The following is a 13,644-nucleotide window of genomic DNA, read 5'->3' as shown; positions in this document are numbered from 1 at the left end:
CTTGATAGCCTTGCTAAATCTGCTTTCAGTCTTTCTTACCAAACCAGGCTTACGTATCTTAACCCAATCTCCCACTACAAACTTAGGTTCTTTCACATTCCACTTTCTGTCATAAATTTCTTTAATCTTCATCTGTTTGCCCTTGACTCTTTCCCTGACTTCTTCCAGAGATACACTTTCCCACTCCTCCTTTCCATGCTTCCTCTTGAACCACCATGGACATAATTTTGATACAGGATGTCTTCCCCTTAACAGTCTAAAAGGACTCACCTCTGTTGTGGATTGTGGAGTAATCCGATAAAGCCATAATCTTTCTCTTAACTTTTCCTTCCACAAACCTCCAAAACCACGTGCCCAAATTATGCTGTCTTTAAGAACCCGATTAAATCTCTCCACCTGTCCGTTGCCTTGTGGTTCATACAATGGAGTAGTAACATGTTTAACGTTGCTGTACCTAAAAAATCTCTGTGTTTCACTAGCAACCAATTGAACCCCATTGTCCGTAACTACAACTTCTGGATAGCCCTCTCTTGCAAAAATTTCCTTGAAAAATTCTATTATACTACTCGCTGAAACGCTTGGAACCATTTTCACCTCAGGCCATTTGGAAAAATAATCAATAAGAACCAGAGCATAACGTGCATCAGCTGGAAGTGAATAAAATGGACCAGTAATGTCAAATCCCAACTTCTGCCAGGGAGAGGTCGGCCAGGAAACAGGTGCCAAAGGGGCAGGCACAGTTCTTAACATTTTTTCTGTATTTACACAAACATCACATTCTCTGACCACTCTATCTACCATTTTATCTAATCCTGACCACCAGAAACATGTACGTACCAAACGTTTCATAGACGACATACCCGGATGTCCCTCATGGGCTATGCTCAAAATGGTCTGTATCAATCCACTGGGAGGAATGCACTTCCCTTTCTTGAATAACATCTCATTTACCACTTCCAATTCATCCCTAACCATAGCAAACGGTTCTAGTTCTGATGCAAACCTCCCTTTACCCGGCCAACCATTTCTCACATATTTTATTACCTCCTGCAAAACACTATCATTTTTCAACCCATCCATCCAATCTTCTTCTTTGATACTCCCAAACTCTTCAGTCATGTATCCTGACACATTAGAAATTACATCATTCTCTAACATCTCACGGACTGCCTCATCCCCCTTAGTCTCATTCTGTGGAAGTCTTGATAGACAATCTGCCATCGCATTATTCCTCCCCGGTACATATTCAACATCAAAACAATACTCTTGCAATCTTGACACCAGCCTTGCAATACGAGCTGTGGCATTCCATCCCCCACCTGGAGAAAGAATACCAACCAAAGGTTTATGATCCGTTTGAAGAATGAACTTTGTACCCCAAATATAATCCCTGAAATGTTCCACCGCCCAAGTACATGCTAACCGCTCCTTTTCAATCACAGCATATTTTCTTTCTGTGTCGTTGAGTGTACGTGAGGCAAACGAAACATTCCACCTGTCCTTACCACTTCTTTGAGATAGTACACCTCCAATTCCATACATGCTCGCATCCACCGTCACCACACATTGCGCCCCCACACTGAACGGTTTCAAAGTTGGAGCCTCCACTATCTCCCTTTTTATCGCTTCAAAAGCTTCATTTTGTCTTTCCGTCCAAATATATTGGATCCCTTTCCGTGTGAGCTCTCTCAAAGGTTCCATTTTTGTGGCAAAGTTGTCAATAAATTTACTATAGTACTCACACAATCCAGCAAATGACAGTAGTTTCTCCCGATTGTCAGGAGCAGGAGCCTTCACAATAGCATCAACCAACGCCTGTTTTGGAACTACCCCATGGCCAGATATGCTATGCCCCAAATACTCCACAGATTCGGCAAAAAACTTACATTTGTTTTCCTTTAAAGTCAATCCTTTTTCCCTTAATACATTACAAACATTTGCTACATGTTCTTTGTGGACTTCTTCATCACTGGAAAATATTAAAATGTCATCTTGAAAACACTTTACATATTTATCCATGTCCTTGAACAAGTGAAACATTGCCCTTTGAAAAACTGATGCCGCAGAGGCTAAACCAAAGGGCATCCTTTTGAACTGGAACAAACCCTGTGGGGTGATAAACGCCGTAAGATGCCTTGAATCCTCCGTCAATTCTATTTGATGATACGCTGACCTTAAATCCAGGGTGGTAAAAATGTTTGCTCCCTCTAGCAGACTGATCACCTCATTGATCTTAGGCAGAGGATGACAATTTACAATAATGTTTGCATTCACCGCCCTCAAATCCACACACAATCTCAAAGATTTGTCTGGTTTCCGGGTCAACACAATTGGAGAAACCCATTCAGAAGATTCTACTTCTTCTATTACATTGTCTTTTATCATCTCCATCAATATATGTTTAAGTTCTTCTCTAACACACATGGGTACATTTCGAAGTTTCTGCACTACAGGTATAGCATTATTCTTAACCTTTATCTTATGGCTGTAATTCACCAATTTACCCAGATTATTGGTGAATACTTGTGGAAATTTGGAAATAATGTCCTCCCTGTTTTTCTCACATCCTACTGCCAACACTGGTTCTCTGCTCCTGGGGTTCAAAATTATATTCAACTTACCTTGATCCTTCCAACCCAAGACATTCACGCCTTTCGATGCCACATACAATTTAATGTTTGCTCTTCTTTCTTTGAACACAATTTCCGTCTCCACAAATCCCATAACATCAATTGTCGTACCTTCAAAACTCTCAGCTACAATGTCAGGTCCACTCAAGTCAGTCATGTCCCAAATACCTTCAAACATAAGTTTGAAGTAATCTTGCACAACAATTGTCCACGGCGACCCCGAATCCGCCATGAGTACTAACTTTCTTCCTGCCACCATCACCTCACACATAGGTCGTTTAGATACACTCTCTTTTTCGCCATTGCAACTTTTCAGTGATAACACCGTCCCACTATACTCATCACTTTTCACATCACTGCCCCATCCATCCACCTTAGATTTTCCAACACTCACACACGCCATCTTCCCTCTCAAAATGTTATTGTTTTTCTTAACATCCCTGCATACCCTAGCAAAGTGTCCCATTCTTCCACATCTCTTACAATCCTTCCCAATAGCCGGACACTGAGCTGATGACGCTAAGTGATTTAAACTACCACACCGAAAACAAGCATATTTATCCACCCTGCCAACCCTTTCTTTTCTCTCCACAACATTGTTGCTATCACCCATTTTACTATTGGAATTCCCTCTCACCGCTCCCACAACATCCAATTCCATACTACTAGCTTTGTCAGATTCTTGTATCGTTTTTATCCATTTTTCTGACTGTTCTAAAGCTTTAGCCGTTGCAATAACATCTTGTAGTTTAGGATCTCCCATAACCCACAAATGTTCCTGAATTTTCCTACTTTTTACGTGCACAATAATTTGATCCCTAATCATTTCATCAGTTATTTCTCCAAAATTACAATGTATCGATAAACCCCGGAGTGCCGTTAAAAAGTCATCAAAAGTTTCTTCAGGATGCTGCATTCTTGTGTAAAACTTGAATCTATTCAATGCAACGCTTGGTGTAGGCTTGAATCTGTTTTCCAATCTTATTAAAGCTTCTTTGAACACATCTACATCTCCTTCACCTTGTCCCAACATAGCCACAGGTGGTAAAGTTCTGAACACCATTTGTCCCTCCGAGCCCAAACAATGCAGCAAAATATATTTTTTTCTTTCTTGAGACATATTTTCAACGTCAATCGCACTCAAATAGGTTAAAAATTCTTCCTTCCACCTGGACCAATGCATAGGCGGATCACCTTTGTTTTGCAAAAATTTAGATGGTGGTTCAAATTGCATCTTCAATCCTGGTAAGTCTTATTGTCCTGATACAATTCCTTCTTTTAAAATATATCACTGAAGCACGAGTTGCTCCCAATCAATACAAGCAGCACGAAGAAGACAGTGCAGCGCGTGTTACCTGATCGCGCTTACTGAACAGTGCAGCGCGTGTTATTTGAACGCGCTACTCCATCGCTGAAGGAGAATGCTGGCGCGCGGTAAACATATTGCGTGCGCCGCTTGTTTTGAACTTAGTCTTGTTAACGGCTAAGTTCAATGCCATAAATCACACAGTAACTAACATTAAAGTTACCAATTCAGTCCGTAGAATTTCTCCTCAGCTGTATGTTCTTAAAATGCGATCTTTCCAGAACACCAAAGAAAAATAATCGAAAAACTTCCCATACGCATATAGGTCCGCTAAAAAATACACTGTATCTAACAAAATTGTCTCCAGATCCTCGTCGCCACTGTTAAATACCAAGCATGACAGTGGAAAGTTATATATAAATCCTCGAGTTTATTTTGATCAACAACAGCAACATCCGCTTGCTTCGGTCTCCAACAGCCGAGTCCCGAATCCCCGCATGCCTCCCACATTCCAACTTCACCCCACATTCCATAAACACATTCTCCTGTTACCTAGATACAACAACATCCCCCACATAAGTGCCTATATCAAATGGAATATTAATGACCGTTCAGGGTGGTACTGCTCTACTATTGCAAAACTGCATCCTCCTCTTGTCTTTTTGGAGGATGCTTATGCTTTATCACTATTTCCAGCTGCTCATACAAATAGGTTGTGTACTCGTCTTTTTTTTTTTTACACTGAAATGATTTCTGGGAATTTTAGGATGAGTACAAACAGTTAAATCGTATTCCACTGTTATAATATATGTGTGCATTCACGGACCATTCATTGTACATATTTAAGTGAGGTATGGAAGTGGTAGGGCTTCTTCATAGGTTTATAAAATCCTACAGTGGGTTCTACCATTCACAAAAGACTTGCTCTAGAATTATTTGGCCGGTTCAAAGAATTATTGCCCATGCTGTGGTGGACTTTAAAGACATTACAACAAACACCTAATCATGGTGTGATGTTCTAATATAAATAAAAGCCTGCTGTGGAAAGTCTAAACCTGTTCTCAACACCAGCTTTCTGTAACTTCTCCCTTCTCTAATAGCTTCTGCTGCCAATAAATGTTAGTTATTACAGGACTGCGCTTGTGTATTACCGCCAATGCTTGAGAGCCAGGAGAAAGAGGGAGGTAGAAATCCTGCACAATTTTTCCCTTGGCCTTAGTTATCTCTTGTTGCTTTGACTCTCCACGTATCACAGGAGATGCAGAGTGAGGAAGCAGTTTTTGGTTTGAGGCAGTGGTCAATAGCAGCATACTCTGACAGTGTTTAAAGCCTACTGCACTATAATAGAGTTCTCAACGCTTAAGTGTTCATATGTTTCTTGCACTGCACAAGAGAAGCACCACCGCTTTAATTGCTGCTCTGACATGTTAACCCACTCCAATCTTTTTCCCAAAGTTCTACTTCATTCTTGTATGATTTGTTCCTAAAGATTTAGAAATTTGCACTTCAGTAGTTTCATGAAGAGATTTTATTAAAAGGTTGATGGCTGATTCCCAGCTCATGCACACCTCAATACCCTACTATCCTCATACTGCTATAATCTTGTCATCCACATTTAGTCTCAAGATGAAGCACTTTTCTATTGTCTATTAATGAGTTTGAGGTTGTGGTTGTTTTTTTTTCTCCATAGTGAAAAGGAGGAGGAAGTGATCCATTGCATGTCCCCAGTTGGTGGGGCGCTTTCTGCAAGTGCTCCAGTAGTTGTTTGGATTGATGAAGCAGAGTTTACTTCCCCAGAGACCTTCCAGTACCGGCCCAATCCCATCATCACCAGTGTCTCCCCGCAATGCAGCCTTGCTCAGTAAGCTATTAAAACATATTAATGTAATGTCAACATTTGTAATTGATTTCACTTGTACAGGAGATGTCCAGGATGAGAATTTGATGATAGATGAAATTAATTGTTCATCCCCTTATCCACACTCACCTTTGAAAGCTATCATAATTTTTTCTTGGTACTCAGTTTATGATGTGCTACAAAAGAGTATCCTCTGGTCTTGAACACATCAAAACAATTGTACATGCAATCTTCTACTGGTAGACAGGCCCTTAGTGCACCATCAGGTAGGGCTTAATGACCCGAGAGAGAGCCTTGGCTCTTCATAAGTGTATTGCAATATTTTGTGCCATTTGATCACCACAATTCAATCAAATTTCCTTTATAGGCACTTAATTAATATAAGACGTTCAGTGGAAATAATCAGAGTTCATCATTATCCATACATTTTGTTTCAAGTATGCTCTCACAGATTGCATTTCAAACAACTGTATTTCAAGTCCAGTGCACTTCCTGCCTTTGAGAAGATTCTTCACCAGGGATTGTCTGATATCACTTATTACTTTGCTGAAGAATTTCTTCAAACTTTTTAGGCCAAAGCAAGTGGATAACACAATAGCCCTTCTGAATCGTGTAGAGCCTGTATCGCTCTTGGTAGTAGACTATAGTGCAAAAATCTTATAGAGACATCTATGCAGATTCCTTACCTTAGAATTATGCCGGGTGTCAGACTGGATCTGGAAGATTTTTCTGTGAACAGTACCCCTTCACTCCAGTAGGTGGTGTTGTTTGGCTCTGCCTGCATCATCGGTGATCGCACCAGAAGTGACATCCTTGGTGCCTACATAGGCACCACCCAGGTGCGTTGACATATGTTTCTTTTCACAGCTTTCCACGCCAGAAGAACAGTGCCATGAAAAACACTGACCACTGGTGTGGATAACTAGGGTCCTGAAAGGGGTTCAACCCTGTCCCTGGAAATTATTTTGCTGAGTGGGGAGTATGAGTGGGTCAGTAAGGAATCTGCAGCTAGATATAGTCTCTACCAGATAAGGCATTACTAAAGGTAAGTAATTTGTTAATTTGATAGAGACGTCTCTCTGCATATTCCTTACCTTAGTATAGATACCCAAGCAATACCATCCCCAGAGGTGGGTCTGCTGACCAATTTCAGACAAGAAAGTACTGTAGGACTGAACAGGCGAAATGTCAGTCACGACAGACCTGATTATCCAGACAGTAGTGTTTGGTAAATGTGTGCAGGGAGGCCAACATTGCTACCTGGCAGCTATCCAAGACTGGAACTCTGTGGGCTAATTCAGTCGTCGCAGCTTAGGCTATGGTAGAATGAGTGCGGAAACTCTTGGGGGGTTGTTTCTTGGCCAATGCGTAACAGATTTTAATGTAGAGAACCGAACCACCCACCTGGTGATGGTTGTTCCTTTTCTGCACAGCACACCCCTTTTTAACTCCAACATACCCCATAAAGAGTTGATTGTCCACCTGCAATTCCAATGTGCGGTCAAGGTAGAACGACAATGCTCATTTGGGGTCCAGACAATGGCGATGCTCCTCAAGGGTGGAAGGGAGCGTAGAAAGTAGGCAAGGTGATGGATTGACCTAAATGAAAGGGCGTGACCACCTTTGGAAGAAAGGAGGCCCATGTGCGAAGCACCACTTTGCCAAGATGGATGGATAGATAGGGCGACTTAGATGATAAGGCCTGTAACCCACTAACTTTGTGGGCAAATGTGATAGCCATGAAGAAAGCTGTTTTGATGGTGAGTTTTTGCAGGGGACGATTGTGAAGTGGATCAAAGGGAGTGCACATTAAGATTTTAAGTAGTATATTAAAGTCTCAGTGAGGGATGATAAAAGGAGAAAGGGTGGGGAGATGAACCAAACCTTTCAAGAATCTATGTACAGTAGGAGATTTGAAAAGGGAGGGCTGATCAGATAACCTGAGGAATGCAGATATAGCAGAAAGATAAACTTTAAAAGAGCTCTGCTGGGAAAGAGAGCAAATGAATAGAAGAACCTGAGATAGAGCAGCAGAAAGGGGCTCAGCATTTCTGTCAGAACACCAAGCCACACATTTCTTCCAACAGCAGGCATATATTGTCTTGGTGGAGGAACACCTGACTGCCAAGATAACATCACAGTCTTCAGGAGACTTTGTGAATTGTTTTTGCGTATTCAGGAGCTTTGTCTATGCCAGTGTAATAAAAGGACACGAGAGGAAGCCATCCAGAATGCACAGTACTGGAAGGATCCACCATTCAGGCAGGAATACCATGTTATTCACATTGGCCTCTCCAGTGGAGAACCGAAACTATGCGTCACAAGAATCTTATTATCAAAATTGTCCCTTAGGGGTGCAAAGAGAATCATTTATTGCTTGACGATGGCACTGTGTGGCAAAACATCAATTAAGTATTATGTGGGTGAAAACAGAAAAAGATATTGCACGCTTTTGATCATAAATTAACCAAAACACAGAAATTCTCAAAATCCCTTTCTTCTTGTGAGATTTGAGTGCATGCTGAATAATGGTTTTGAGACCAATTTAGCTGCACCACCTTTAAAGCTCACTCTGTAAAATCAAAGAAGAGGGACAGTCTTCTGCAACCTCACAAAATGAACAGTCCTGTAAAAACAATCTAAATAGGCGCGCTATTGTTGTGCGCCTTCTTGTCACCACCCTCTCTTTCCTGCTTCCAAATGGTGTGCAGATTTCATCTTGCCATACAGGCTTGACGTTAGTGCACCACTTGCATAATATGCCCCCACAAGGACCATTTGCACTAGTAAAGAGTCAGCCCGCTCACTAGTAGGCCTAGAGAATGTCAGAAAGAGTGATTCACCGCATTTATACTTTCACAACGTCTTTACAGTTTGGGTTTGATATTGTCTGTTAGTCTGGAAGCTGCAAAGCAGATTTCTATCAACATTTCAAAGGTTGAATGGGGTCAAGGTGGGATCTGGCTTGTGCTTAGATTTTATGAAGGTGACCACCTAACAGGAAGGCTGTTGCATCAGTCGAAATATGTTTGAGTGGGTGGCCTATGGTTACTTGTTAGCCACATGTTTGGATGTTGACTGTATTTATATGTAATACTTAAACTCTGCTGGCTTTGTTTGATATTTAGGTGCCCATGGAGAAATTCAATTTATGGGTCAAAAGATTATCTAGAATACACATCACTCAGAGAAATGTGCCCAGCACAAGCTTCATTCGGTTAGGTGACTAATTGATGAATGTAGATGACTCCATTAAAAATTATTCAAAACAAGTCAAGAATGTGCCAACAAAGTCTATAATCTTATTTAGGATGTTGATAAGGGCCTCTTGTTTACCTGTGTCAAAAGCTGGGAAAGGAAATACAAAGTCATTCTTCTTCACTGTACTAATCCAGTTGAGGTCCCCTATGATAGTCTATATGTTTTTATTTCAGTGCTGTGCACAAGTCTAAATCCATACTGGAGTATGTCTAATGTGCAAATTGATGTTTATCGCAGTGGGCTTTGAACAAAAACATGGAGCCTGATCTCAGAAGTTCTTTCAAAGATGTAAAGTGTCAACAACTTGGAGAGAAAGCTTGGGCCAGTTTAGTAATAGGCCCTATGAGTGCTACAAAAGTCTCAAAAGCAATTTGTTGAGTAACAGGAAGCCAGTGGAGGGTCTTGGTGGCAAGTGAAATGTAACCAAGAAATATGGCGTCACAGTAATATAAATGCCACAAAATGCATGGTGCCACTGGACAGGAATGATGTGCCTGATGGAAGAAAGGAAACATCGTACGCAGAATCCGAGGTTGTGAAACCTCACAAAACAGACCCTTCCGACCTGGGACCTAAAGGATAGAAAAATGCTCCTCAAATAAAGCAAGCTGTTGCCATCCATGTTTGGAGGAAGCTGTTTAAGATAATTAATCTCCTTGATGCTGGATAATGTCATATGGAATTGGGCATCATCTTTGACACACAATTGATTATTGACAGTGTGGTAATTGAGGCGGACGCCAATAAGTTCCATGTGTAAGTTGAAGCTCTTGAGGGTGCGTGAGAGGGTATGTCCTTCAGGTACTTAACAAGTCGACTATAGTGATTGAGGCATGAAGGTGTCCAGCTGGATTAGTTAATATTGGCTGGAGAGTTAGAAGATGGCCAGTGTAGTCTTTTTTTACTCAATGTTGCTGAAAGCTGTTCTAGGACTCATAGGCACAGATCACTCTTATCTGTGACATTCATCTCACTACTTATCACTTGGAGGTCCCTCCCTGACTGTTACATCTAGGTGTGAAATTAAAGGTGTGATTCAGTGTCCATAAAAACACAATGCTTCTCTTTTCCCACCCCTGGACGGCTATCAATCATCAACAATAGGAATTCTAGAGTGTTCCTTTGTTAGATTGTGTTGGCATCTGCGTTAAGATCTCTTGTGTCCTCATTCACCGAATTACTCCTTTTGAAGTTATAGGATAATCTGATATCCCCACAGGAATTTTGGACAGACATCTGCAAAGCAATGGCTTCCAATGGATAGTCATCAAACACAGATTAGATAGCATTCACAAACCACAGTCCTGGCGCGGGACTGAAATGCCGCATCGGATAGTACAGACTTTATGTTGTAACTTTTTTGTTCCGGTAAGTGCAAACTAGGCAGTCGTTTGATTCAAATATGAATGTTCCGGCACACATTGCAGTAGGACTAACTCCCAATAAACCTGAATCTTTATTAGCCATCCAGAACTTTACTTTTCCAGCATGGAGTCTATGTCGACTACACGGAGCTCTATTTATGCCTATTTATAATGTTAAGTTCTTACCTTAATGTTCAACAGTTATGCTTGCATGACAATGCAGCTTCATTATTATTTCCCCAACACTCTTATTATAGAAATTTCATACTTTATCACTGTTTTATTCTTTCCCAGACCAAGTTGGTGGTTAGCTATATATTTTTCTTTCTGGTTGAATTAAAAGAGGCTATATGAAAGTACAAACCTTTACCTTTTTAGCTAAACCTAAATTGTTCTGCATTGTTTTAATTACATCTGTAGTAGTAAAAATTGATCGAACAATTTTGTTCCAAGGTTAAAAATACAGCACATTTGTATTGATACCTAAATATTCTTATCCAGACCGATTGCACCAATGAAAAAAATGGAAGCTCCTTGAGAATGTACCTATTGGTATGTTCTTGATTATAAGTTTAGTCTTACTTGTACTCCACATTCACCTTTTATCCTCTATTGAATTTACAATATGTCACTTCTTGGGACTAATAACCACTTTTTCCTCGCTTTTTCTTCAATTTCTGTTTTAGCAAATATTGGCCTGAGGCCTCAGAAGCTATTTATTCTAAGTTTGCACCTTTCTTCTCCCTCTTCTACACCGTCACTTTGACTAATATGTCACTGAGGTGGATTGCATTGGGATTCAGTTATCCATTTACTTATGTTCTTTTTTCCTTTCTTTCCACCAAGGGGATAAGTACTTGACCCTCCATTTCACTTCTTCTTTATAGTACCTTCCTACAGTTCAAAATATTTGACTCGATGACCACTTATTGTTGTGCCACAAGCCGTACATTCGGCTCGGGACGCGGCTACGAGTCGCGCCCCTGCAATTTACTATTTTTATCGAGGCCCCAAATTGGGCATGAGACCTCGACACATTAAAGGCATGACGCACCCCTGTTAGTTTTTGCCTCCCTCCACTGTCCATTTCCCCCACTTACCTTCTGCTTCTTTTTTCTTTCTCCTTTTCTGCCTTCCTTGTTTCTTCATGAATTCATGCCTTTCTTTCATGTCCATGATCCTTTCTCCTTCCCAGCATGCCTTCCTTCTCCCTGCATGCCTTTTGAACCTCACTTAACATGGTGACTTTTACTATGGGTTTCTATGCCATGTTCCCAATCCAATATGGTGTCTTTTACTTCCTGCCGGTCACTTCCTGTTCTTTGGGTATATAAGGTGTGTGATTCCTGTTCCTTTGGGTTGTGCTCTTCGCTCCTGTTCTTCTGCGTCGGATATATGATTTCTGAGCCTGTTCCAGCTTTTTTCTTTGTTATTTTTGTCTTTTGTTCAGATTTACTTTTTACTTTTTGTATTTGTTCCAGGAGTTCCTGTTCGAGATTTTTTCCCTTTTTGGTTTTTTTTCCCTCTGGGACTCCTTCTGGAGGGCATAGACTGCCTTTGGCGTTCCCTCCATCAGCAGCACTGTGGCTACCAGAAAGGGTCACCCCTACTTGGGTCAAGGCAGAACCTACAAGAACCAAGACCACGCCACATTTCCAGTGGGCCACAGACACAGACAATGAGTAGTTTGTGACACTTATTTTATTGCAGCCTTGAAAAAGCCCTGGGTTAACCGACCAAACAAAAAGGGGCGAAACACGTGTCAGCTGTTCTTCACCTTATGTCATAGACTGTTAATGCCTGTGTCTGCATTTCTAAGTTTCAAGACTCTTCATGTGGAATGCCATATAATTTAAATTTTGACATCAATAAATGGAATCTTTTTGAAAATAACGCTGGAATGACCTTATGTTTGACTCCGTACTAATGGAACTTTGATAAGTTGATTTTCTGGGTGGGTCACACTATTATTTGAGAATCTATTCTTGCACATTGGGGTTAACTGGTCCATACCCCTAGTTTAAACCCACTGCTAATGTACAGGGCACTCACCAGGCTGAGAGATCTGGACCGTCAATCCTAATGTTTTGACACCTCGGACATCACACAGTCCTGTAGAGTTAACCAATTTCTGAAGCTATATGCAAGACTAAAATAGTCAAAATAATAGTACTCAATTTTGTAAAAAAGAAACAAAATGGTACTGTTTCATAGTTGTGTGCAAACCAGTGAGATTAATAATACTAGACCCATCGCAATGTGATGGCCTCCTTTTTTAGGTCGAGCCTAGGCAGAACGCACACGTTGTCTGGGAGAACTGTTGTACTGAATAAAGGACTTTGCTCCCACCTGCTGGTTACCATTGGTTTAGTCCAGTGTCGCTCTTCTTTGCTGCCTCCTAAGTTGTTCAAGCAGCGATATGTCACTTCCCATTTTTCACTGAGGAGCACTGCTCAACTGCAGTTTCCTTCTGCTTGCATTCTTCATCTGTTGTTGAGGCAAACAGTGTTTTTTGTAATTGTTGCAGCACAGCACACCGGACTTTATCTTTAAGTTGGCGGCTTTGCCTTTCTTTCGTTCTGCACGACTCGTTAACACCCTGTCTGCGACAGCATGTGTTTTCACTTTGTTGTTTATTTTCACTCCCACCAAAACTTTATATTTTACAGCTACTTACAGCGCAAACTCAACTTGTAGACGACGCCAAGACTCAAACCTGGTTCCTTAGAGCCAAAGCCACCAGCTTTGGCCTTTACGGCACATCCTCTCTTCCCTGTTGCTGCTTTTCAGATCCCCTCTCACCCACCATTTCTCTGCATTGCAGACCCCTGGTTGCAAAAATAAAGCAAGACCGGGTGGTCGCAAAGAGGGCAAATTGGTTTTATTCACACCCTCACACATTAGCACCACTTTAAAGTGTTTGCTAGTAATGTGCTACATTTCCATTTTCTTGTCTTTCTTTGAACAACATTGTTTTCCCCAGCTGGGAAGTGCACCATTCCTGGAGGTAGTGCAATACCTGGTTGATGCTTACAGTGGAAAACGTTTAACTTTGATCCTCAGCTCGTCTTTGGTCCACTCACAATAAATCCAACCAGCTGCATGCATTTATCTACCTCACCACGGTGTAGCGTCCCCCTTCTAGATATGATGAATCCCACCTCCTCGCCACACTCATCTCACACTGCCCACCGCCCTGCAGTGTTCACTTCTGCTCTGCAGCTT

General features: G+C 41.3%; 1 protein-coding gene across 1 annotated transcript in view; it reads left to right on the top strand.

The window, feature by feature from the left end:
• MST1R (macrophage stimulating 1 receptor) overlaps nucleotides 1-13,644 on the top strand; it is a 352,783-nt gene that overhangs the window by 218,406 nt on the left and 120,733 nt on the right. The window contains exon 9 of the mRNA XM_069206831.1: nucleotides 5,627-5,797. Coding sequence (XP_069062932.1) covers nucleotides 5,627-5,797 — 171 coding nt within the window. The remainder of the gene's footprint in view (nucleotides 1-5,626; nucleotides 5,798-13,644) is intronic.

Source organism: Pleurodeles waltl, chromosome 9 (assembly GCF_031143425.1).
Source record: "Pleurodeles waltl isolate 20211129_DDA chromosome 9, aPleWal1.hap1.20221129, whole genome shotgun sequence".
Taxonomy (NCBI): Eukaryota; Metazoa; Chordata; class Amphibia; order Caudata; family Salamandridae; genus Pleurodeles; species Pleurodeles waltl.
The sequence above is the reverse complement of the archived record's forward strand: the minus strand, read 5'-3'. Positions and strand labels throughout refer to the sequence as shown.